This window comes from Oryctolagus cuniculus, chromosome 10, assembly GCF_051225735.1.
Source record: "Oryctolagus cuniculus isolate XC-2025 breed Fujian yellow rabbit chromosome 10, ASM5122573v1, whole genome shotgun sequence".
NCBI lineage: Eukaryota > Metazoa > Chordata > Mammalia > Lagomorpha > Leporidae > Oryctolagus > Oryctolagus cuniculus.
In genome coordinates this window covers 93047309-93074066 of record NC_142876.1, presented here as the reverse complement: position 1 = coordinate 93074066, position 26758 = coordinate 93047309, and the positions used below count along the sequence as shown (strand labels likewise).

General features: G+C 47.8%; 2 protein-coding genes across 7 annotated transcripts in view; one reads left to right on the top strand and one right to left on the bottom strand.

Moving 5' to 3' along the window:
- The window catches only part of ABHD6 (abhydrolase domain containing 6, acylglycerol lipase), a 58995-nt gene that overhangs the window by 11550 nt on the left and 20687 nt on the right, over window positions 1-26758 (top strand). For 3 of the 6 annotated variants that reach the window (XM_008260838.5, XM_008260839.5, XM_002713272.6), the window contains exons 2-4: window positions 13816-13959; window positions 24259-24415; window positions 25818-25931. In XM_008260838.5, coding sequence (XP_008259060.1) covers window positions 13838-13959; window positions 24259-24415; window positions 25818-25931 — 393 coding nt within the window. In that variant the 5' untranslated portion in view covers window positions 13816-13837. Of the gene's footprint in view, window positions 1-4282; window positions 4361-4542; window positions 4563-13815; window positions 13960-24258; window positions 24416-25817; window positions 25932-26758 lie in introns of those variants that run through there. The other 3 variants (XM_089306025.1, XM_089306026.1, XM_089306027.1) reach the window with 3 other exon arrangements.
- LOC100343039 (large ribosomal subunit protein eL21) lies at window positions 8802-9427 on the bottom strand. The gene has a single exon (XM_002710647.6). The coding sequence runs from the start codon at window positions 9370-9372 to the stop codon at window positions 8890-8892; it is 483 nt and encodes a 160-aa protein (XP_002710693.1). The 5' UTR covers window positions 9373-9427; the 3' UTR covers window positions 8802-8889.

Genomic DNA, 26758 nt, shown 5'->3' with positions numbered 1-26758 from the left:
AGGTCTTCCTTTGCCATTGGTTCACCCTCCAGTGGCCGCCATGGCCGGCGCGCTGCGGCCGGCGCACTGTGCTGATCCAAAGCCAGGAGCCAGGTGCTTATCCTGGTCTCCCATGGGGTGCAGGGCCCAAGCACTTGGGCCATCCTCCACTGCACTCCCGGGCCACAACAGAGAGCTGGCCTGGAAGAGGGGCAACCGGGACAGAATCCGGCGCCCCGACCGGGACTAAAACCTGGTGTGCCGGCGCTGCAAGGCGGAGGATTAGCCTATTGAGCCGCGGCGCTGGCCTTTAGTGTATTTTTTAATTAAATAGAAAAAAAATTTGTACATGCATGTGGTGGCAAACCAGAGGTGTACAAAGATGGCAATGACAAATCTTGTTCTCATCACTGCTCCCACGCTCAGTTCCTTCCCAGTGCCACTCATTATTAGCAGTTCCTTGGGTATCCATTGTGGGGAGCAACTGAGACTAGACTAAATTACTGGAACTAGGACTAATTCTATGCATCTGATCTCCCACAATATGGCGCTGAGAGAGAGCAAACAACTTCTATGCAGCTGCCTCGCCAATTCGACTGATAAACTGCAGGAGCTGATCCTGCTCCTGATTGGAGGAGAGCAGCGTGCTCAGCGTGTGGGCAGCAGAGTTGTGATTGGTGGAAGAGGACTATAAAGGAGGAGAGAGACAACATGCACCAGGAACATCTGAGAGCAACATCTGAGGAACCCCTGAGAGCCGGCCGGCAGCAAACCCGGGGAGGACCGGAGCAAACCCGGGAAAGGGCCAGGCAAAAAGAACAGCGCAGGGTCCAGTGTCGTTCCTCCGCGAATGGGGGAGCGACAATCCATCTGTAAATATTTCACACATATATATGCATCATACATACATTCTCCCTGTCTCTCTTTAAAAAGTTGTTAGAGAGACGTAAATACAGAGAAATCTGGTTCACTTCCCAAATGCCTGCAATAGCCAGGGCTGGAGCAGGTCAAAGCCAGGAGCTCAGAACTCAATCTTAGTCTCCTATATGAGTAGCATTGATCAAATACTTGAGCTGTCACCAGCTGCTTCCCAGGACAAACATTAGCAGGAAGCTGAAATCAAGAGCAGAGCCAGGACTTGAACCAAGCATGTGTGAGATACCAAGCTGTGTCTTAATACAATGTCAAACTCTTGCCCTTATTCTCACTCAGACACTCTCTTTTTCTCTGCCTCTCTGTTTTAAAAAGGCAGAGTGACAGGGAGAGAAAGATTTGCCATTCAGTGGTTCATTCCTGATCTGCTTGTAACACCCAGGGCTTGGCCAGGTCGAAGCCGGAGCCAAGAATTCCATCCAGATCTCCCACGTAGGTAACAGGAACCCAGGTCCTTGGGCTATTAAACATTGCCTCCCAGGTACATCAGCAGGAAGCTGGATTGGAAGCTTGGAGTATCCTGGACTTGAACCAGGCACTCCTGTGTGTGATTTGTGCCTCCCAAGTTGTAGCTTAACCACAGTGTCACCCCCATTCTTTTTTTAAATTCAGAAAGTGTTATTGTATCTACTTTCTTCTATTCCTTATATTTTTGAGTTCACTAGGTACATCAGAGGTCATTATTCATAGGAACAAATAGGACTACCTCATTACTGTGATGGCTTATGTTTAATTTTTCTTTGTGTTTGATGGTCATGCATAATACTCCTTGGTAACACTTTGCTATCATTTACATTCCCTGTTCCACAGAAGCAGGCATGTGAATTATTTCCAGTGTTATATCACAGTATGAGCAATACTGTAATAAATAGCTTTGCGTAACTATATTTTCACATTTGCCCAGGTTTACACATTAGTAAACTTCTAGAAGAAGAAAAGAAGATTGTAGGGTCAAGGGTGGGTGTATTTGCCTTGCCACAGATTTGTCAAATCGCCACCCATGGAGACTGTTGATGGGGAAGTAAATGGATGCCTTCTACGAGAGCATCTGTGTCTCCACAGCTTGAGCCTCACGGTCTGTTATTAAACGTTTTATGCGTTGCCCCTGTGATAAGGGAGAGTCGCCATTGCTCTGTAGATTTAGTTTGGTTGTCTCTTGTCGTAAATGAGATTGAGCATCTTTTTATACATTTAAGGGTCATGTGGATTTCCTTTCTGGAAAATTATCTATTCAGATCATTTGCTCATTTTTCTATTGATTCTGTTCTTGATTTGCAGGAATCCTTATACATTAAGGAAATTAGTCTATTGCCTCTGATAGGGTTTTCTATTTGTTTATCGTTCTTTACAAGTAAACATTGAGAAACAATTTTATACAATCAACTTAACTCTTTTGATTATGACTTCTGGTTTTTATATCTTAGTTTCAAAGGCCTTCCCATGGTAACCAGTGTTGTGGCATAGCAGGTCAAGCTCCTGCCTGCAATGCTGGCATCCCACGTGGGTGCAGGTTTGTGTACTGGCTGCTCCACTCTGCTCCAGCTCCCTACTAATGGCCTGGGAAAAAACACTGGAGGATGACCAAGTGTTTAGGCCCCTGCCACCCTGGTGAGAGACCTGGAAGAAGCTCCTGGCTTCAGCCTGGCCCAGTGCTGGCCATGGTGGCCATCTGGGGAGTGAATCAGTGGATGGAAGATCTCTCTCTCTCTTCTCTCTCTCTCTCTCTCTCTCTCTCTGTGTGTTTCTTTCTTTCACTTTGTCTCTCCCTTTCTCTCTGTACTTCTTTTAAAATAAATTTAAAAAAGAAGAAAAGGGAAAGGCCTTCTCATGGAGATTTTTAAAAATAAAATTATTTTCATTTTATTTCAAAGGTAGAGCGCGAGAGAGACAAACAGATATAGACAGAGACAGCAAGATCTTTCATCTGCTGGTTTCCTCAGAAACTGTGGCTGTGCCAGGCTGAAGCTGGGAGCCTAGAACTCAGTCCAGGTCTCCCACATGGATAGTAGGGACCTAAGTACTTGAGCCATTACCTTCTGTCTCTCAGGCCATGCAGCAGGAGGAAGTGGAGCTGGGACTCAAACTAGGCACTCTGATATGGGATGCTGGTGTCCCAAGCTACACCAAATCCTTGCCCTTTTAACATTTTTATCTATTTATTTTATTTGAGAACGAGAGTGAGAGATAGAGAGAGACCTCCCATCCACTGGTTTATTCTCCAAATGCCTGGGAGGTGGGAACTCAATCTGGGTCTCCCATGTGGGTGACAGGGACCAACTAACTTGAGCCCTCACCGGCTGCCTCCCAGGGTCTGCATTAACAGGAAGCTGGAATCAGGATTACAGCCAGCATTCAAACTGAGGCACAGCTGGCGCCGCGGCTCACTAGGCTAATCCTCCGCCTTGCGGCGCCGGCACACCGGGTTCTAGTCCCGGTTGGGGCGCCGGATTCTGTCCCGGTTGCCCCTCTTCCAGGCCAGCTCTCTGCTGTGGCCAGGGAGTGCAGTGGAGGATGGCCCAAGTGCTTGGGCCCTGCACCCCATGGGAGATCAGGAGAAGCACCTGGCTCCTGGCTTTGGATCAACGCGGTGCGCCAGCCGCAGCGCGCTGGCCGCGGCGTCCATTGGAGGGTGAACCAACGGCAAAAGGAAGACCTTTCTCTCTGTCTCTCTCACTATCCACCCTGCCTGTCAAAAAATAAAAATAAAAAAATAAAAATAACAAACTGAGGCACTTCCAGTATGGAAAGCAAGCATCCCATGGGAGATCTTAACACTGTGCCCCATACCTGCCCTCTAAAGGACGTATTTAAAAATGAATCCTCATGATTTCCTCTAGAATTTTCCTTTATGTTTAACTCTTCGAGCCACCTGAAACAATCAGGTTTTGTTGGTTTGATGTCCCTTGCTGGTCCCCTCCTTTTCCTGCTGCTGAGCTGTTGGTGCTGCCTCTTTGCCTCTGCCCAGCCCTGGTTCTGAAAACGAGGCCTCTGTTCACTCCAGTAGCAATAGCAGCCTTCCTTGTCCATTGCTTGCTGCCCTTCTTCCATTCCTTTCTAAAAGCAGGTAAGCTCTGAGCCCAGGTGGAGTGGAGTTTGCTGTCTGTCTTTGAGGCTCCAAGTTTGCCGTCCCCACAGCCACGTGCCGCTTGAATGCACCTGTTCCCCAGATTGCATCCTGTGCCCTGCAGCTCATGGCAGGCGTGACCTCTCACCGGCTTTCTTCTCTGACCCCCCCCCCCCCCAGCCCTTCCTAGGCCTGACTCATTATCTGAGATGCCCTGCCCTTTATGCACGTTTGCCTAATTGGGGGAGGTGACCTGAGCAAGAGGCAGACTATAAGGCCATGGGGTGTTTGCACTTGGCCCGTGCTAAGGAGGAGAGCACTGTGCTGCAGAAGCCAGCGGTGTGGCTGTGGCCATCTGGTAGCCCTTCATTCATACTCCCTCATGTGAGTTAATCCTTGGTCATTCTAGTTCTTGCGATTCCTGAACCTCACTTTCACCTTCTGCCAGAGCCAGTAGCAGCTGGGAGAGAAGGCCATGTGCTCTTTGTAGAGTGAGTGTGGGTTTTTAAGGCAGCACCAATTTGGCCCCAAAAGGCAGCCCTACCTGTGTAAGCTGCTCTCCAGCTCCCCTGCGGGCCACCCTATGGTGGGTGATTTCTCTGGTCCAGTGAGCCTGGGGGAAGGGATTGGTCACCTAAAGGTTTTCAGAGCTCTGAAACACACCCCCTGAAGCTTCCTGTAAACAGTTCTGGAAGACTGTGCCAGGAGTCTAGAAGGCGTGGGCTTCCAGGGACGTTGATGCCTTCCTGGGGGATGTGGCACTTGAAACAGCCCTAAAGGCCAAGGGGAGATGATGAGACGACCAGGATGTGAGCACTTCATGAGCAGGGGCCAGAGAGAGGGAGGACAGCAGGCAGCAGGGCTCTGGCCATTGGAGGTACAGGCAGAGACGTGGGGATTGGGACTGGGAAGTTGAACTGGGGCACGTGGTGTAACTCACATACTATTTGGTGGACATCAGAGCAGTTCAGCCTAACCTCTGGTGTGACTCAAGATTTCATCTGGTGGTGGAAGCACTCCTGGCTGTGAAAGAGCAGCCTTTACAGCTGTGGAGGGAGAGGAGATGAGGTGAGGATGCATCTAGGGTGGACTCTGCAGGACCTATGCCGTCGTAGCTCATGGGAAGGTCTTCACAGACGGGAGCTTTGTTTCCCAACCAGCATTCCTAGCAAATGTTGCACCAAAGTGACTCTCGGGGCTGAAAATCCCCTGATGTGGTGTGGTCCAGTGTGGTAGCTCCTAGCCACAGGTGGCTGTGGAGTGCTTCAGAGGTGGCCAGTGTGAGTGAGTGGTTGGATTCTGGGTTTCATTTCATTTTAGCTCTTGTTTAGACTCAGACTAAGTTGACTCCAGTGCTGGTGCTTCTGCACCTTTGCATAACCAGAGTGGTGAGCAGGTGGCAGAGCAGGAGCCACACTGCTGTCCAGGGGGCTGGGATAATGGGGGCACTGCTAGCAGACACCAGAGTTAGAAGTGGGGAGAGATGTGATGTGTCTGAGGCAGTGTAGGACCTCTGGGCTGTGGGGGTGGAAAGGCAGGCATTTGGACAAGTCTGGGAGGAGGGAGTGGCGAAGGATACAGGTATGAAAAGAGAGCATCATGGGAATATCCAGGGGAAGAGTGAAAAAAGCATCGTGGAACCTGGGCAGGCACGCTCACAGCTGTGTCTTGCCTCACTAGCAGGGCCACCCCAGCTGCCCAGTGCAGAGAGGGGATGGATTCAGCCAGAGGGGAAGGCAGTAAGACCGGGAAGGCAGAGGTGAGCGCTCTTGGGCAGGAATCCTGGGGGCTTTGCCACACTTGCTGAGGTTTAACTGGCAGCTTGGGAATTTCAGCAATTTTCTTCCTGGTAGAGAAGATGAATATGACAAGCAAGTAGAACTGGACTGTTTCTCAAATTATTCTCTCTCATCAATCCTGGGGCTTTCACCCAAGAGAAACTTGACTTCTTGGTGTCTTTTTTAGCTGTCGGTTGTTAGTGATGGTTTGGAGGAATCTTGTTACAGGAACCTGGTTTCAGAGATCGCTGTGGGAATGTGCAACACTGTGCAACAGCTGGGGTATTATGCAAGAACATAATGTTTGTCTAGTGGAAAACATTGTGGAAAGAATTTTCCTAATGCAAAGTTAGAGAAAAAGATTAGAAGTTGCATTGGTGGTGTTAAAGACACACCAACAGGAATAAGGTAATAAACCAGCTGGCAGCTTGTAAAGTTGTTACCATGTGAATGCTGTTAAACAGCTCTAAAGAAGGACAAAGACTGTCTCCCGGGACATTGAACTCTGTGCCTGTGTAACGCTGATGCACAGTAGATATCTGCTGCGGAAGGCACCGGGGTAAGACAAAGGTAGCCTGCACTGGGGAATAAACAGGGTTGGGATGAAATTCCACTCATGCCACTTACCCATCTGGTGATCTTGAGGGCTCTTAAACTTCAGTTTTTTTCCATCTTTAAAGGGGAGGATATGTTGCCAAATGTCATAAGAGATAAAATGGAAGGATACATAGGAACCGCCAACACCAGGCCTGGTGAAGACTGGTTACTGAGCAGATAGAGGCCATTGCTGTCTTACCTTCTTGGGCTGTGGTGGTGGTCATCATGGTCAATTATTATTACTGCTGCTGCAGTTGGACAGTCATTATTATATTGGAGGTATAGGACTTTAGTTTGTCGAATTTGATGTGCTGTGGCACAGTGGGGTAAGCCGCTGCCTACAGTGCTGGCATCCCATATGGGTACCAATTCGAGTCCCAGCTGCTCCACTTCTGATCCAGCTCCCTGCTAATGTGCCTGGGAAAGCAGTGGAAGATGGTCCCAGTCCTTGGACCTGCCACCCATGTGGGAAACCCATAAGAAACTCTGTTGTGGCCATTTTGGGAATGAACCAGCAGGTGGAAAATCTGCCTCTCCTTTTCTCACTCTCTGTAACTCTGCCTTTCAAATAAATAAATAAATCTTTTAAAAAATTTTATGTACTGGGGGCCGGTGCTGTGGCGCACTAGGTTAATTCTCCACCTGTGGCGCTGGCATCCCATATGGGCACTGGTTCTAGTCCCGGCTGCTCCTCTTCCAATCCAGCTCTCTGCTGTGGCCTGGGAAAGCAGTAGAAGATGGCCCTAATGCTTGGGCTCCTGCACCTGCATGGGAGACCAGGAAGAAGCACCTGGCTCCTGGCTTCTGATTGGCACAGTTCCAGCTGTTGTGGCCATTTGGGGAGTGAACCAACAGAAGAAAGACCTCTCTCTGTCTCTCACTGTCTGTAATTCTACCTGTCAAAAAATAAATAAAATCTTAAAAAAAAAATTCGATGCAGTATAGGCAGACGCCTAGAGAAAGGCAAGATTCTGTGAAAGTGTTTTACATTCTGTTTATTCTTGGAGTTGGCTTTATATCCTGAAGATCAATGCATCGGAAGTCAATATCCTAGGTTTTCAAAATCAATGAGAACATTAGAATTGTGAAATGTTGTGTTCTACCTCCAATCCCAGACTGAACTTGATTTCCCTGATGTAATGTTTACCTTTAACCACAGATTGATCCCTTATTCCATTGATATTTGCTCTTGTGTTCAGAGAAGGCCCTGGATGCCCAACCTGGGTGTTAACAGGTGGCAGAGGAGACCAGAGTTATGGGGTCTGGTCTAGGGTGTGTGAGGTGTCACCCTCATCACCTCACTTCACACTATCATCTGTAACCTTAGGGCACCTCCCTATGTAGCACAGGTTTAAAAAATGAATGTTTTTATTTTCATTTTACTTAATCAGATGTTTGATATTACCAAGTACCACATCTTTGTCAGGTACCATTTTAGGTTCTGGGAATATCTGGCAAGGGAACAAGAGTCACGTGAGGGCAAGGCAAATGCTAGTCTTGAGTTGCCTGGTGTGATTCCCAGAATGCCCAAGGCACCGGAGTAGGGAGGAACAGAAGTGATAGCTTTCTGGTTTAACAGGTGAGGAAACCAAGGTCTTTCAGCTGATGAAACAGCCAGGTAGAAGAGAACCAGCTGGAATGGCCCAACCTCAGCCTGGGGCTGTCTAATCCAGGAATCTGCCACCCTCGCTGTTTCCACCACATTGTGGGTCACCTACTTCATATTTTTCTTTAAATTGACTCCTCTTTACCTAAATTTATTTTTATTTTTTATTTATTTATTTTTAAAGATTTATTTATTTATTTGAAAGTCAGCCGGCGCCGCAGCTCACTAGGCTAATCCTCCGCCTTGCGGCGCCGGCACACCGGGTTCTAGTCCCGGTCGGGGCGCTGGATTCTGTCCTGGTTGCCCCTCTTCCAGGCCAGCTCTCTGCTGTGGCCCGGGAGTGCAGTGGAGGATGGCCCAAGTGATTGGGCCCTGCACCCCATGGGAGACCAGGATAAGTACCTGGCTCCTGCCATCGGATCGGCGCGGCGGCCATTGGAGGGTGAACCAACGGCAAAGGAAGACCTTTCTCTCTGTCTCTTTCTCACTGTCAACTCTGCCTGTCAAAAAATAAAAAAATAAATAAAAAAAGAAGAAAGAAAGTCAGAGTTACAGAGAGAGAGGAGAGGCAGAGAGAGAGAGAGAGAGAGATCTGCCGTCCAATGATGGTTCACTCCCCAGATGGCCGAAGTGGCCGTCCAAAGCCAGGAGCCAGGAGCTTCTTCCGGGTCTCCCACATGCGTGCAGGGGCCCAAGAACTTGGGCCATCTTTTACTGCTTTCCTAGGCCATAGCAGAGAGCTGGATTGGAAGAGCAGCAGCCGGGACTAGAACTGGCACCCATATGCATGCTGGTGCTTCAGGCCAGAGCGTTAGCCTGCTGCGCCACAGTGCCGGCCCCTAAATTTATTTATTTTTTTATTTTATTTTATTTTATTTATTTATTATTATTTTTTTTAATCAATTAGGTCTTATTTATTTATCTTACATTTATCATGCCATGAATTCATAAGGAATGGGTTCCAGCAACTCAGGCTCCTTTCCATTGGTTCTGACAAAGTGGGCTTCTCTGGGTGGAGCAGGCTGACGCTTTAGTTGAACCCAGGTACCCTTCTCTTTGGCTTCCTTCTTCTTCTGATCATTTTCCTTCACACGTTTCAAGAAGCTATCTCTGCTCTTAGAGTGCTTAATGTGTTCAATACGCACATTTATTCTCTTGGCAAGAATCTTGCCTTTCACTTGTTTGTTTACAACAATGCCAACAGCATGCTGGGTAACATTGTAGACTCTTCCAGTTTTTCCATGGTAACATTTATGGGGCATTCCTTTTTGAACAGTACCCATTCCCTTGATGTCCACAATGTCACCTTTCTTGTAAATGCGCATGTATGTGGCCAAAGGAACAACTCCATGTTTTCTGAAAGGCCTGGAGAACATGTACCGGGTACCTCGCCTCTTTCCCTTTGTGTTCGTCATCTTGGCGAATTACTGGAAGATGGCGGCTCCGGCCGAAAGGCTTATTTTATTTTATTTTTTTGACAGGCAGAGTGGACAGTGAGAGAGAGAGAAAGAAAAAGGTCTTCCTTTTCTGTTGGTTCACTCCCCAATGACCGCTGCAGCCGGCATGCTGCAGCCAGCGCACCGCGCTGATCTGAAGCCAGGAGCCAGGTGCTTATCCTGGTCTCCCATGCAGGTGCAGGGCCCAAGGACTTGGGCCATCCTCCACTGCACTCCTGGGCCACAGCAGAGAGCTGGACAGGAAGAGGAGCAACGGGGACAGAATCCAGTGCCCTGACAGGGACTAGAACCCGGTGTGCCAGTGCCGCAGGCAGAGGATTAGCCTAGTGAGCCGTGGCGCCGGCCCCCTAAATTTATTTTTAAAACTAATTTACATCTCTACTATACGTTGAAAGTAATCCATAATAAAAAGAAGTGATGTTAACTAGCTGGGTAACTGCAGGGAGCACAGTTATTAGAGAGCTGGTTAACAGCACCGTACGGAGAGTTTCTTTGACCTATACAGGACTGTAAAAGAACCAGAAAGAGATGATTTTTCTGAGGGTCTTGTGTCAATGCCACCTAATGCTGTGTCCTCCCAGAAGCATTGTGTAGTGTTCTCCTACTTGCTAAAGTCATCCTACAAACTGTCAATTGCAGGAGCCACATAGTTCATGAAACTCCACGTCACATCCTGTAGTGGATTGTCTGATTTTCAGTCCCTGGTGGTTCCTGGTTCTTAAGCATCGGTTATTTTGTCCTCAGATTCCCCCTGGGTGTGTGGAGTATTCTATAAATAAATACCAGCAGGGCAGGGGAGCTGCCTGTTTAAAGCAAAGCTGGGTCAAATCCTTTGTCACGTGAAGGATGCTGCAGAGGTAGAAGTAATTGCCCGCTCTTTATTGGTGGAGAAAGCCCTGCAGTCCTACAGCTCCATCTGACCTTGTGAGAGGAAGTGTGCAGAGTTCCCTCTAGTAAGAAGCCCAAGCCTTGCTAGATGGATCGTGCTCTACAAACGCTCCTCAGTGAAGAATGTACCCTGAGAGGAAGACAGGGCCGGATGAGAGCTTCCTCGATGCTGCTTGTGGCACCCGCGGCAAGCTCTGAATGTGATGGTCACCTTCAGTTCAGGGCTCCCTTCCCCGGTGTCAGCGTCTATGATTTATTTAGCTCTGGGCATAACATGATCTGATTCCTCAGCCAAAGGAGCACTGTGCCATTAACTCCCTGCAGTTCAGGGATCAGAGCTCACGGTGGCCCTCAGCAGTTTCGAAGGACTTTGTGTAATACAGAGAAGTCTTCTAGAAAATGACAGGTCTCATGTTCATCAACTCATTTGCAATCCGCTGTGTTCAGATTTGTGCACAGATTCCCTTCACCCTGATGAATTCGCTTTCTCCTTGATGGTGAGGCCCTTTAACAGGGTATTTTTTTTTTAAGGTTTACTTATGTATTTGAAAGATAGAGTTACAGAGAAGGGGGAAGAGGCAGAGAGAGAGAGAGAGAGAGAGAGAGAGAGAGAGAGAGACTGTGCTTCCATCTGCTGGTTCACTCTCCAGATGGCCACATTGGCCAGGACTGGGCCATGCACAAGCCAGGAGCCAAGAGCCAGGAGCTTCTTCTTCTGGGTCTCCCACATGGGTGTAGAGGCCCAAGCACTTGGGCCATCTTCTGCTGCTTTTCTAGGCACGTTAGCAGAGAGCTGGATTGGAAGTGGAGCAGCTGGGACTAGAACCAGGAACTATATGGGATGCCAGTGTTGTAGGCAGTGACTTAACCCACTTTGTCACAATGTCAGCCCCAGTATGGTATTTTCATATGTGACTTCTCCGGGGAATTTTGTAATTACTGAAAGAGGAAAAAGGTCAGTTCTCTTAGAGCCCCTAAGACAAACAAAACAGGACTGAGCCCATTTTGTAACTTTGCTTTCCATTAATCCATTATCCCTTATTTGCATGCTGTGCTGTACTGGGCACTGAGAAAGAAAGCCAATGAATGTGCCTGCCCTCAAAGGCCTCTGGTTCTAAAAGGAGAAACAAGCCAGTGATGTAATTAGGCTGGGAGAAGGGCCTGCAGTGACTAAGAAGCTAAGTGGGACATTGAGTTGGGAACAGAGTATGGGCTATGCCCCTTAGACGGAGGTGGCTTTCATCACTGTAGACTCTGGACCCACCCAGTTGCACGTGTGTAACTGCAAAGAAGCCTGTAACACACCTGTGTATGTGTCTGGCTGCCCCTCTAGACTGTGAGGGCCTTGTTTAGCCAAATCTCTGGGAGAAATGGAGAGCTGCCATCTTCATGGAGAAATTAGGAATCTGATAGCAAAGACTGCAGAACACCTCTGGAAGCAAGATTAGATGAAGCAGAGCTCGATGCAAAGGGAGTGTTTTGTAATCACGACTCTACAGCTCCGTGACCTTGGTCAAGTTCCTTAACCTCTCTCAGCCTCAGTTTCTTAAAGCTATAAAATGCGATAAAGCACCCACCTCACCTGTTTGACAGGGCTGATGTGCTAGATCAAGTACAGGCAAATCACAGCCTCCAGGCCACATTCAGTACAGCCTGTTTTTATAGCACAGTGTTATGGGGAACACAGTGATGCCCATTCATTACGTGTCCTCTGTGGCTGCTTTCTCACTGTAGGGCCAGCCAGACTAGCTGTGACGTTGACTTATGGCCCTCGTGCTGACATACCTGTCTACTGGCCCTTACAGAAAATGCTTGCCAGCGCTTGTGCTCTGTGATTGTGAGGTCTTGCTGTGCCCTTATTATATAACATTGAAATACATACCCGCTGTGGTGTAGCGGGCTAAGCTCCTCCATGTCTGATCTGGCTCCCTGCTAATACTCCTGAGGAGGCCCGAGTATTTGGGTCCCTGCCACCCACATGGGAGACCCAGATGGAGGTTTCAGCTCCTGGCTTCAGCCTGGCCCAGCCACACCCGTTGTAGGCATTTGAGGAATGAACTGGCAATTGGGAGATACCTTTCTTTCTCTCTTTTTCCCTTTGCCTCTGTGACTGCTTTTCAAATAAATCTATAAATTCACAGGATTGCATCACTGAAACAATGTTACCCAAAACACAGTCCTTAATTAGATTACTTCTATTGTCCCAACAGTGTTTCTTATAGTTTTGGTTGTTGCTGTTTTAAGATTTTATTTTATTTATCTGAAAGGCAGTTACAGAGAGGCAGAGAGAGAGCGAGCAAGCAAGAGAGAGAGAGAGATTCCATCCACTAGTTCACTCCCCAAATGGTTGCAATGACCAGAGCTGTGCTGATCCAAAGACAGGAGCCAAGAGCTTTTTCCAGGTCTCCCGTGTGGGTCCAAGGGCCCAAGGACTCGGGCCATCCTCCACTGCTTTCCCAGGCACATTAGCAGGGAGCTGGATCGGAAGTGAAGCAGGCGGGACTCTGGCACCCACATGGGATACCAGCGTTGCAGGCCATGGCTTTAACCCAACTTGCCACAGTGCTGGCCCCTGTTGTTTTTGATCTAGGACTCGCTCAAGGATTCCTTGTGACATTTAGTTGTCCTGTCTACCTTTTCTTTTCTTTTTTTTTTTTAAATTTATTTATTTATTTATTTGAAAGGCAGAGAGGGAGAAAGAAAGAGAGATCTTCTCTGCCATTTCACTCCCCAAATGACTGCAACAGTCAGGGCTGGGCTGGGCCAGGCCAAAGCCAGGAACTCTATTGCGGTCTCCCACATGGTTCACAGGGGCCTAAGTACAATGGGCCATCATCTATTGCCTTCCCAGGGACATTAGCAGGAAGTTGGATCAGAAGCAGAGAATCCGGGTGCTAGCACTATGGTGTAGTAGGTAAGAGCCACCACCTGCAGGGCCAGCATCCCATATGAGCGACAGTTCGAGTCTTGATTGCTCCCCTTCTGAACCAGCTCTCTGCGATGGCCTGGGAAAGCCAAGAAGATGGCCCAAGTCTTTGGGCCCCTGCACCTGCATGGGAGACCTGGAAGAGGTTCAAGGCTCCTGGCTCCTGGCTTTGGAGCCAGGAAGAGGCTCAAAACTCCATTTTGGGGATTGAACCAGCAGATGGAAGATTTCCCTCTCTCTCTCTCTCTCTCTCTCTCTCTCTCTCTCTCTCTCTCTCTACCTCTGCCTCTTTGTAGCTCTGCCTTTCAAATAAATAAATAAATCTTAAAAAAAAAAAAAAGGCAGAGAATCTGAGACTCAGATCAGCACTCTAGTATATAATAATGGCATCACAAGCAGCAGCTTAATCCACTATGCCTCAACCCTGACCCTTACTAGTTTTTTTTGTTTGTTTTTAAGTACATGCCTGCCTTTGTTTCCTCCTGGTCTTTTTCTTTCTGGGTTCTTCACTTTTCTTCTGATCTTTGTTTCCTCACTGTGTCTCCTGAGACAGGGTTTCAGTGACATGCCTGTCTATGCCCCTGCAGGTATCAGCCCACCTTAAAGAGCATGATGGATCTGGACGTGGTTAACATGTTTGTGATCGCGGGGGGAACTCTGGCCATCCCAATCCTGGCATTTGTAGCCTCATTCCTCCTGTGGCCCTCGGCTCTGATCAGAATCTACTATTGGTGAGTTCATTTTACTGCTGACATTTTGAAGAGTATCATGATATTGTCATATTCTCTGCTTGTCCTTTTCCTTGTTGTTATCTGGATGATTTCAGACATGCAGCAAAGTGGATTTTGGGGAATGTTCTCGAGGTATGGATGGTGGCTTTTCAAGGGCAGGCTCTTTCTGGTTCCTGATAGCACCTTTGCCCTTTAGGCCACCTACGTTCCTAAGGTCCCCTTCTGTCCTCGGGCAGCTCTTTTGGCATTTTCTTAGTCACTGGATTCTGACCCAGTGACGTTATGAAGGGTGTGGTCATGCAAAGGGAATTACAAAGACCAGGACCAAGCTTTCAGAGTTGTTCTAGAATTACCGCCTTACAGTTAGTAAAGTGACAGCAAAGTTCCAAAACATCTGTCATTCTTGTACCATCTCTGGTTCTTTCCCTATCTGCACACTATCTATACTTTCATGTTTTCTTTGGAGTGAGTCTCTTAAAAAAAAAAAAAAACAATTTATTTTAAAAGTGATACAAAGGGGCACTTTTAGCCTGGTGATTAAGATGCTGGTAGGACACCCGTGTCCCACATCACAGAATCTGGGTTCGACTTCTGACTCCTCCCTCTGGCTTCCTACTTATGCACACACCTGGGAGGCAGCAGTGATGACTCAAGTAGCTGGAAGCCTGCCACCCATGAGGGAGTCTTGAATTGTGTTCCTGGCTCCTGGGTTTGGCCTGGCCCAGTCCCAGCCATTGCAGGTATTTGGGGAGTGACTCCTGAGCTAAGAGTTCTCTCTGTGTCTCTCTGTTTTTTTGTCTTCCTCTTAAATAAATACATGTTAAGCAGTTGCTTTTAAATGTTACAACTTTAAGCAGAAAGCCTGCCACACTTGCCTTAAGTAGTAAATATAAAGAAGCAAAAATAAACACAATGGCATTAAACAATCTTATTTGATTCTAGCCCAGATACTGTTGCCTGCTAAGAGCTCAGTGTCTCCTTTCTTTTTGTTACAAAGCATAAGCCTGCGGTGAAAGTTGGGACATCCCTGAACACAACCCTTTCTCCTTGATGGGGTTTGAAGGGTAACAGCTGAACAGAAAGCAACTTCCTCATGAAGCTCCTCGTTGCCTCTTGATGATGCTGTCCCTTCACCAAATACGGTCACCCAGGCGGCCCACGCCAGGCCCCCGTGGTGAGGGGGCTGCTGATGCAGACCCTGGGCCTCTCTGCCATGGGCCAGCCCTCCGAGACTCCACTGGGATTTTGGGAAGTCAGAACTAACTCCTGATCACAGAGAAGGAGCAGGGAGGTTGTGGGGCCCTTTCTGTGCCCTCTTTTCTGGCTCCCTTTTGTTTCACTGGATTGTGGAATTTTCCGTCTGCCAGCCACGTTCTGAGCCTTGAACAGAAGCTAATTGAACAGAAGGGAGTTTGTCACCTTTTTTCATCTTTTTGCTCTTTTGCTCCCTGGGCTGTGAGTTGCCCAGGACCCACCTCTGCACCGCTAAAGCCAGGACGCTGGCTGTTTCAATCCATTGCCCTAGCAGTGCCGGTAGCTGGAGTGCTGTGCCCTGCTGGCCCCTGACACGGAGAAGCCAGACTTATCTGTCCCTAGGCCGTGGCTGTGCCGAGGCATTGCGGAGCTCTACATCCAAACCTGATTTTTATAAAACAGGTGAAAGTCAAGCAGAGAATGCAGTTCACCGTAACCATGGCTATGGCTGCCTGCAGAGGTGCGATTATCAGCCACATTCGTTGGGCCGTCCAGAACACTCTCAGTCAGGATGTGAGAATAATTTTGATATTTGATTTCTAAAGAGAAAAATAACCTTGTAGCAAATAGTTCACTTTTTATTTAAAAAAAAAAATAGAGTTTAGATTACATAACAAAATTCACCATGTAAAGGTGTATATATGGTTTAGTGATTTTTTAAACCTATTCATTGTTGTGCAACCACTACTATTATAGAAATCCGGAACTTTCTGTTTCTTCAAAGGAACCCCCACACCTTATAGAAGTCACTCTTAGGGGCCGGTGTTGTGGAATAGTGGGTAAAGCCACCCCTTGCAGTGCCGGCAACCCATGTGGGCACCAGTTCAAGTCCTGGTTGTTCCACTTCCATTCCAGCTCTCTGCTATGGCCTTGGAGGGCAGTGGAGGTGGGCCCCTGCACCCACGTAGGAGACCTAGGGGAGGCTCCTGGCTCCTGGCTTCGGGTCTGCTCAGCTATGGCCATTGTGGCCATCTGGGGAGCAGACCAACGAATGGAAGACCTCTCCCTCTCTCTCTCTCTCTCTCTCTGCTTCTGCCTCTCTGTAACTCTGCCTGTCAAATAAATAAATAAATCTTTTTTTTAAAAAAAAGTCACTCCTAGTCCCCTCTGCCCCATGCTCTGGCATCCTTGGGTTTACTTTTGGTCTCTTTGGATTTGCCTGTTATGAACATTTCATAGGATGGAGATCAGATCCTCCATGACCTTTGTGTCCAGCTTCTTTCCCTTGGGTTTCTCTGTATTGTAGCAGGTGTCGGCCCCTCACTGTTTGTGGAGGGCTGAATAATATTCCACTGTTGGTACTGCGGCTTAAGTACGGGGTTTTTCCCCTCCAAAATGCATGTTTAGATTTGAGTCCCAGTGTGACGGTGTTTGGGGGACCTTTAGGCTGTGATTCGGTCACTGAGAGGGATTAATGCAGTTTGGCGCCAAGGGAGGCAGCCCCTTGTGTTCTTTTTTTCTGCTCTGCCCACCTGTCCTGCTGCTTTCCACCACGAGTTGAAGCAGCACAAGGCTCTTGCCAGAGGCCGAGCGGATGCTAGTGCCACGCTGCTGGACCTCCCAGCTCCAGAACCATGAGCCAAGGTAAACTCGGCTCTCTACAAATGACCCAGTCTCAGATATTCTGTTACAGCAACAGAAAACCAACTGAGGCCGTATAGTCACCCTGCATTCGTCTTCCCATTCCTTGGTTGACTGGATACTTGGATCGTTTCCTCCCTTTGACTGATGTGAATAATGCTGCATAGCAGTCATTCACTTGCATCAACAAGCAATGCCAATAGGAACAATAGAGTCCCCCAGAGCGTAGTGTTCTGTTCCTTATAATTGACAGTACAGAGGCATATGATCTTAAAGTCTGCCCTTGCCTGCTGCCCTGCTCAGAGCTGTGGCTGGAAGACAAAAATGCTCTTTATCTTGTGAACTCAAGCACACAGGCCAGGGAGAAAACCCAGCTGGTACGGAGGATGAAAATCCTAGAAAACCTTTTAGATCATGCCAGGTGGCTTTGTGACATGACGGGAGGGGGGATGTGAGTCTAGTCCTAGAACCTGTGACGCCATGGCTGGGAGCTGTCAAAAGTCCTGTGGTGGCTCCCCCCCCAACCCCACAGAAAAGCACAGCCTGTTTTCCTTCATCCTGCAGGCAACACGGTGACATTTATACAGTGATTGTCATACGATGAGCAGCTTTCCCGTGAGTCACTGACAGCCCGTAACTGTTGCTACTCCTCCAGAGGCCTACATTTGGCAGACGGGGAGGCGAAGGGAGTCAGGTTGATTTTCAGGATGGCTACACAAACAGAAATAGCAGGCAGTAGGGGCAGCTTTGTGCCCAAACCCCTCCAGCCCCCACCCCCAATGCCCAGCCCTATGAACAAAAGGGTTTGGTGAAGTCATCCCACTGTGTGTTCCCCAGAGAACAGGAACAGGTGTTCCCAGCAGGTCACAGCCAGCATTCAGAGCAGTTCTCTCAGTCTAAATGTCCCTGGAGCATGGCCAGCTCATTGCCACAGTGAGGTGGGCTGTGGTTGCTGCCACAGGAGGTTCCAACCACTTCCCTTTGAGTCAAGAGGGAGCCGCTGCTGAGGGTGCTGTGGCCACTGTGGATGATGTCGGGGCCTCCCCGATTTTCATTGTGTAATGAAAGCATTGAGGGTGTTTATAGGATGAAAAAGATTTTCCAAAGTTTCCGTTTTCCCAAAGAAATTCAGTCCTGAAATCAAGATAATAAATCATAGCCAATAATTCACTTATAGAATTATAAGGGAAAAGAAGGGGATAATAACTGGAAGGGAAGAAATAAAACATGTCATTGTTTGCAGATGACATGATGTGTGTACATAGAATGTCCCAAAGACCCTCCATGATTCTTTTTTTAAAAAAAAGATTTATTTATTGGGCTGGCGCTGTGGCGTAGCAGGTAGAGCCACTGCCTGCAGTGCCGGCATCCCTTTATGGGTGCCGATTCAAGACACGGCTGCTCTACTTCCAATCCAGCTCTCTACTATGGCCTGGGAAAGCAGTAGAAGATGGTCCAATTCCTTGGGTCCCTGTACCCGCAACTCCGGCCGTTGTAGCCAGTTGGGGAGTGAACTGGGAGATGAAAGACCTCTCTTTCTCTCTGCCTCTCCTTCTCTCGGTATAACTCACACTTTCAAATAAATAAATCTTAAAAAGAGAGATTTAGGGCCGGCGCCGCGGCTCACTAGGCTAATCCTCCACCTAGCGGCGCCGGCACACCGGGTTCTAGTCCTGGTCAGGGCGCCGGATTCTGTCCCGGTTGCCCCTCTTCCAGGCCAGCTCTCTGCTGTGGCCCAGGAGTGCAGTGGAGGATGGCCCAAGAGCTTGGGCCCTGCACCCCATGGGAGACCAGGATAAGTACCTGGCTCCTGCCTTCGGATCAGCGCGGTACGCCGGCCGCAGCGCACTGGCCGCGATGGCCATTGGAAGGTGAACCAATGGCAAAGGAAGACCTTTCTCTGTCTCTCTCACTGTCCACTCTGCCTGTCGAGAGAGAGAGAGAGAGAGAGAGAGAGAGATTTATTTGAAAGGCAGAGTTGCAGAGAGGCAGAGGCAGAGAGAGGGGCAGAGAGAGAGAGAGAGAGTCAGTCTTCCATCTGCTGGTTCACTCTCCACATGGCCACAACAGTTAGAGCTATGCCAATCCAAAGCCAGGAACCAGGAGCTTCTTCTGGTCGCCCATGTGGGTGCAGGGGCCCAAGGACTTGGGCCATCTTCCACTGCTTTCCCAGGCCATAGCAGAGAGCTGAATTGGAAGTGGAGTGGCTGGGTATTGAACCCGCACCCATATGGGATGCTGGCACTGTAGGCAGCAGCTTTACCCGCTATACCACAGCGCTGGCCCCCCTCCATGAATCTTTATTTGTTAGAATTAGTAAGTAGATTTGACAGATTGCTGAATACAAGATCAATAAAGAATAGTCAGTTATATTACTTTATACCAACAAGTCAAAAATGAAAAAATTCTAACAATACCATTTACTATGATGTCAACAAAGATGAAATATCTAAATATAAATCTAAAAAACAGTGTGGAAGATCTCTACATAGAAAGCTACAAAGGATTTGTGATAGAAATTTTAAAAGACCCACATTGATGGAGAGACAGACTGTGTTTGTGAGTTGGAACATTTATTATCATGGAGATGTCAGATTTCCCTACAATGATGTGTATGTTCAGTGTGTGCCCATTTGAAATCTCAGCAAGGTTTTTTTTTATATGGAATTTAATAACTGCATTCTTTTGAAGATGTATTTATTTATTTCAGAGTTACAGAGAGAGGTAGAGCCAGAAAGGTCTTCCATCTGCTGGTCCACTCCCCAAATGACTGCATGGCCAGAGCTTAGCTGATCGGAAGCCAGAAGCCAGGAGCTTATCCTTGGTCTCCCATGCAGGTGCAGGGGCCCAAGGACTTGAGCCATCTTCCACTGCTTTCCCAGGCTATAGCAGAGAACTGGATCAGAAGTGGAGCAGCTGGGTCATGAACCAGCGCCCATATGGAATGCTGGTGCTGTGGGCTGGTGCTTTAACCCACAACGCCGGCCCCTATCTGCATTCTTAAATCTGTAAGGCAAAAGCAAAGGGCCAATTAACTGATAAAATCTTTGTTTAATTTCTTTTAAAATTTATTTTTTTAATTTTTTTTAAATTTTTTGACAGGCAGAGTGGACAGTGAGAGAGAGAGACAGAGAGAAAGGTCTTCCTTTGCCGTTGGTTCACCCTCCAATGGCCGCTGCGGCCGGTGTGCTGCGGCCGACGCACCGTGCTGATCTGATGGCAGGAGCCAGGTACTAATCCTGGTCTCCCATGCAGGTGCAGGGCCCAAGGACTTGGGCCATCCTCCACTGCACTCCTGGGCCACAGCAGAGAGCTGGCCTGGAAGAGGGGCAACGGGACAGAATCCGGCGCCCCGACCGGGACTAGAACCCGGTGTGCCGGCGCCGCTAGGTGGAGGATTAGCCTAGTGAGCCACGGCGCTGGCTTTAAAATTTATTTGAGAGGCAGAGACAAAGAAAGAGATAGAAGCACGCATAGAAGAGCTCTCATCTGCTGGTCCATTTCCTAGATGAGGGAGACAAAGAGAAAGATCTCATCTGCTAGTGAATTTTCCGAAAGCCCATACTGGGAGCTGGGAACCCAACAGTCTGTCAGGGCTTCAGAAGGTCAGACATGGAATTACCATGTGACCAAGGAATTCCACACTAGCAAGTTATCCATAAGAGCCAGAAGTGGGCCAGCGCTGTGGCGTAGTGGGTAAACTGCCGCCTGCAGTGCTGGCATCCCATATGGGTGCTGTTTGAGACTTGGCCATTTCACTTCCAGTCCAACTCTCTGCTATGGCCTGGGAAAGCAGTGGAAGATGGCCCAAATTCTTGGGTCTCTGCACCCACGTGGGAGGTCCAGATGAAGCTTCTGGCTCTTGGCTTCAGCCTGGCCCAGCCCCAGCCATTGTGGCCATTTGGGGAGTGAACCAACAAATAAAAGATCTCTCTGTCTTTCTCCTCCCCCAGTCTCTGTAACTCTGCCTTTCAAATAAATACTAAAATAAATTAAAAAAAAAAAAAAAGAATTAGAATCAGTAGTATAAAAAGAATTGAGTACTATTTTTTCACTTGACATCATGTCATATTTTCCCATGTTATTGAATATCTATGAAACCTCATTTTTAATAATAGCAAAATACTACATTGTCTAGATATATTATTTATGTAATATATTTTCTATTGATGAATACTAAGGTTATCAATGATATTTTTGTAATTAGCACTGTTTTGAACATCTTTAAAACAGTTTTTTCAAGATTTTTGCTTATTTCCTTGGGTTGATTAATCAGGGAAGCATGATTACTGGATCAAAGGACATGAGTTATTCAATTTTTAAGAAAATTTATTTGCAAGGCAGAGACAGAGATAAAGAGAGACAGAGAGGGTAGACAAAGGGAGAGCTTCTTCCATCTACTGGTTCACTACCCAAATGCCTGGAATGGTTGAGATAGAGCTGGGCTGAAGCTGGGAAATGGGAATTCAACTAAGTTTCACATGAGATGGCAGGGACCTAATTATTTGAGCCATTACCACTGCTTCCTAGAATCTGCATTGGCAGGAAGCTGGAGTCAGGAGCCAGAGCTGAGAATTGAACTCAGGTTCTCTGATGTCAGACGTGGGCATCTTAACCACTAGGTTAAATACCCACCCTGTCACCTCAACTTTTTTTTTTTTTTTTTTTTTTGACAGGCAGAGTGGACAGTGAGAGAGAGAGAGACAGAGAGAAAGGTCTTCCTTTGCCGTTGCTTCACCCTCCAATGGCCGCCGTGGCCGGCGCGCTGCGGCCAGCGCACCGCACTGATCCGATGGCAGGAGCCAGGAGCCAGGTGCTTTTCCTGGTCTCCCATGGAGTGCAGGGCCCAAGCACCTGGGCCATCCTCCACTGCACTCCCTGGCCACAGCAGAGAGCTGGCCTGGAAGAGGGGCAACCGGGACAGAATCCGGCGCCCTGACCAGGACTAGAACCCGGTGTGCCGGCGCTGCTAGGTGGAGGATTAGCCTAGTGAGCCGCGGCGCCGGCCAACTCAATTTAAAGTAAAATTAGAGAATCCCTTACCCATCTTCACCTGAGGAGTGAGCAGTCACTAGCAGCATTTGCACAACTACTCTCCTTCCACACGCATTTTGTATTTTCTATTCAACAAAGTATCTTGTAACATTCATTTCTTTCTTTCTTTTTTTTTTTTTTTTTTTTTTTTTTTTTTTTTTTGACAGGCAGAGTGGACAGTGAGAGAGAGAGACAGAGAAAAAGGTCTTCCTTTGCCATTGGTTCACCCTCCAGTGGCCACCATGGCCGGCGTGCTGCAGCCGACGCACTGTACTGATCCAAAGCCGGGAGCCAGGTGCTTCTCCTGGTCTCCCATGGGGTGCAGAGCCCAAGCCATCCTCCACTGCACTCCTGGGCCACAGCAGAGAGCTGGCCTGGAAGAGGGGCAACCGGGACAGAATCCGGCGCCCTGACCGGGACTAGAACCTGGTGTGCCAGCACCACAAGGCGGAGGATTAGCCTATTGAGCCACGGCACAGACTTATTTCTTTTTCTTTTTCTTTTTTTTTTTAAGATTAATTTATTGAAAGGCAGAGGTACAGAGAGGCAGAGGCAGAGAGAGAGAAACAGAGAGAGACAAGTCATCCATCTGCTGGGTCATTCCCTAGATGGCCACAATGGCTGGAGCTGCGCTGATCCGAGCCAGGAGCCAGGAGCTTCTTCCGGGTCTTTCACATGGATGCAGGGGCCCAAGGACTTGGACCATCTACTGCTTTCCCAGGCCATAGCAGAGAGCTGGATTAGAAGTGAAGCAGCTGGGACTGGAACCGGTGCCCATATAGGGGCTGGCACTGCTGGTGGCAGCTTTACTCACCATGCCACAGTGCTGGCCCCACATTCATTTCTTTATCAGTGAACTTGAACAAGGTTCCTATGTTTGTTAGTCATTCATCTCTCTTCTGTAGGGTGGTGTTTGACCCAGAGATTAAGACACTGTATCTCATATTTCTGTGTCTGGGTTCAATATCCACCTGCATCTCCCGATTCCAGCTTCCTGCTAATGCAGATCCTGGGAGGCAGCAGGTGTTGGATCCAGCAGTTGAGTCCCTATCCACCTGAATTCCATGCCCAGCTCCCAGGTTCAGCCTGGCCCAGCCCTAGACGTTTGGGAGTGAACCAGTGGCTGTGAGCTTTGTGTCTTTTTCTGCCCCTCGAATGAATGAATGAATGAAGAAATAAATAAATAAAACCTTCTGAAAATTGTCATCTACACTGAGTTATCCCTTCATTTGTTTTTCATAGTATTGAATTGGGATTTTTAGCATGGTTCATATCAATTTGTAAGCGTTTTATATGTCAAGGATAATAATCTGTGGCTATCATATTTGTTGCAGATATTCCCCTCACATACTTTTTCCCTTGGATTTTATCATATGATTTTTTGGAAGGGCAGAATTATTTTTGTATAGTACAGATACCTACCATTTCCTTAATACTTACTGTATGTTGAGCATTGAGCAAGACTTTATGTGTGAGTTGTCTCATTTAATCTTTGCCATATCCTCAGTAGAATGCAACATTTCCCCATGGTACAGATGAGGAAATTGAGATTCAAGATCATAGAATCAGTGAATGAGTGAGCTGGCATGTGAGTGAACAAGCTCATATTTTGGTGCCATGATTTAGAATTTTGAAATATGCTTGCTTTGTCAGAGAAGAGCTTTCCAGCTCTTAGTATTTTGAATTGGCCATGCAATCATTGAGAAGGCACTAGAAGCAACACAATGAACACTCCTTCCTGCCTCTATTCCCTACCCCCCTGCCTCTTACCTCGTTCCACCTCCACTCCCGAGCCCCATCTTGGGCATGTGTATGATTCAAGTAAACATGAATGAATAGCCTTCTCCCCTTGTTTTACACAAAGGGAGAGGACTGGTCAGTTTAGATTATTTGTTTTTGCAAGACTTGGCTGCCGCTTTAGTGTAAACTATATCACAAAGTGAGCCTCTGAATTAATTTCATTAATTTCATCAGGGAGAGATTCTTCATGCAGAGAGTTCAGTTTGTTTAGATGGTAATTTCATATTGAAATCCATTTGGAGCCAAACGCCACCACTGCCAAGTCTTATGTAAGCAGCAGAAGCTGAGCTGTCAACCAGCTGCCATATGTTGCGCGGGCTCAAGGCAGAGGACTGGGACAGATGGTTCTCAGGAATGAGTTAGCACTCTCAGATTCTCCAGAAATGCATGTTAACAAGAGGTTATTGCGTGGGACATACTTCTTAGAAAACATGGCCTTTCCCTTCCTCATTAGGGTAGTTAATGAAATGCATCACGGTAGAACTTTCCAGAATGGTTTGGCTTGGTGCTCTTTGTGTGGCTTGTCCTAGAGGTCAAGAATGGGGAGTAGTGTTACAGAGAGGACCTGTGCCCCTGTGGAAACCACTGACCAAGGTGTGCTTCTGCCGTTCTGCCTGTGTTTCCCCTCAGGTACTGGCGGAGGACGCTGGGCATGCAGGTGCGCTACGTTCACCACGAAGGCTATCAGTTCTGCTATTCCTTCCGGGGCAGGCCGGGGTCCAAGCCCTCCATCCTCATGCTCCATGGATTCTCCGCACACAAGGATATGTGGCTCAGCGTGGTCAAGGTGCAGTGCTAGCCTCTTGCCCCTTAGAGGAAAAGGATGTGATGTGGCCAGCCCTGGCCAAGGGCATGGGGAACCTGGAACCACACAGTTCAAGTGGTCTGAAAATGAATGCAGTGTTTTATTCAGTTCTTTCATCAGATGGAATTGATTGAGTTGAACACTGTGTGTGAAACCTGTGCTTAGAACTCCACCTCATGGAGATTTCTGTGGGGAGGTTTCTGATAGCTTTGTCTGAGAACGGTCATGATGACCAAGATTGGGCTTTTGAAAATCATTGTTGTTTTGTTCTCCATGTTTCTTCCTTCTCTTTCCCTTTTCCCCCTCCACTTCTTCTCCATTTCCTGTCCCCCCTCCCGCCTCTACTTTCTGCCTTGTCTTTTTCCTTAGCTATGTAAAGAAATTCTCTTGATCTGCCAGCTTTCTGGAACTCACTTTCTGTCCTGGCTTCCTGGATGTGGCCACTTGCTGTGCTAGATTCAAGGGACTCGCTGGGGAAGGTTCTAGCTGATGGAAGTCTTGGGCAGGAAGCTTCTGCAGCTCCCACCTCGGGCAGGACCATATGCAAGGATCCCAAGTACTGTCTGCACCAGGAGGGAAAAGCTCACACATTGTGCACTACTGGCGATCTAACTTCCAAATTCTACTACGAGGAAAGTTGTCTTCATGCCTTAGTGAACCCTCACTTCCTGTCTGTACTTCTGATGAGCATCTTTCCTGTAAAGGGACATTTGTTTTTTGATAACTGATTTTTTTTTAGTTTCCTGGTTAAAAGTGGTGCATCTCTAAATAGAAAAGGCATTTTAGGATAATAATCATCTCAGAAATCAGTCTTTAATACAAAAAAAAAATGGGACTGGAATCAGGGTGATGAGACATGGTTCTTTGGGGAAATGTTGCTCCTGTTGGCTCTGGACCTAGCCAAGTTCTCTGGGAGAACAGTATTATCCCTTGTGGTTGCAAATCAGTGGCGGTGTGGCTGGACTAAGTGTGGAAGGAAGGAGGGAGAGGAGGAGGTAGGACCTGCCCATCAGTGTCAGGACAGAACAGGAGTCTTCAGCCTGCTACCCTGACTTTCATCCTCTCTTCCCAGTCATCTCTGAGGCCCGCTTCCGTCTGTGTATTAGTCCTTGGGGACCACTGCTCCCTATAAAGCTTTTGGCAATGTTTATTCACACTGGTAGGGTAAAACACTGGGTGGCCTATACCCATATAACCCTAGGGATGGTGGCCCAGGTCACTTGGTAAGGTGGAGGGGCAATCCCTCCTGAAAAGTGGATAGACATCACAGAAAGTGGCCATGTCCAGTAAGCCAGGATGAAAAGGGAAAGCAGTTCCAGATTGCTGCCAGATCAAGTGGAGCTTGTACCCCACATGCTGACTCTTTGGGTCTATACATCCTTAGTTCCTTCCGAAGAACTTGCACTTGGTCTGTGTGGACATGCCAGGACATGAGGGAACCACCCGCTCCTCCCTGGATGACCTATCCATAGATGGACAAGTCAAGAGGATACATCAGGTAAGCACAAGGCTCCATCAGAAATTGCCCGATGTGCCTCTTGCCCTCCATTGCCTACCCAAATCTGTAGGGCAGGCAAGAGAGCTTCATGCTGACTTGTGAGTGGTCTCTGTGCTGTCTGCAAATAATTGCAACCCTATGAAACCTTGCTCAGCTGTGGAGGACCACAACTTAGTAAAAATTGTTCTCTTTCAAGCCTTTTGCAGTTGTTGTGCATAAATACAATCAGGGCATTTTTTTTGAGCTGTTTGAAAAGGGAGCTCAGAATTCTTCCAGCCCTTTACTCTTCTTGGGTATCTGTTTTTCTGTTTCCCAGTTGTGTGGTAACAGCAGTGGCCTTTGTGCTTAGTCGGGGAGGGTTTTTTTTGCATCTTTCTCTATTTTAGCATCTATCTTGATTGGGTTGTCAAGCCATATCACAGTTGAGTGACCCATCAGTTTCAGGTTGACTTTGGTGTGTCTTCCAAATGAGGATATTTATTTAATGTTCGCCCTCCCCCCTGCCCATTAAACTAGATATTCTAATGAGATCAAGAACCTTACCTTTTTATCTTCTCACTGTATCCTCAGGCTGACTATAGTGTCTGATAAGAATTAACCAATAATTTTTTTAGATGGATGGATGGACAGGTAGATGATTGGTTGGATGGCTGACCCTATGGTAGGATGGAAGGATGGAACAGACAGATGGATGTGTGGATAGTTCTATGAATAGATGGCTGTATGGATGGGAAGGGCTTTGAATTTTGGCAGATTCATCATACAGTGACTCCCATGAGCTGTCTTTGGCCTGTCATCTGTTTTTGTAGACTATATTTTAACAGAAC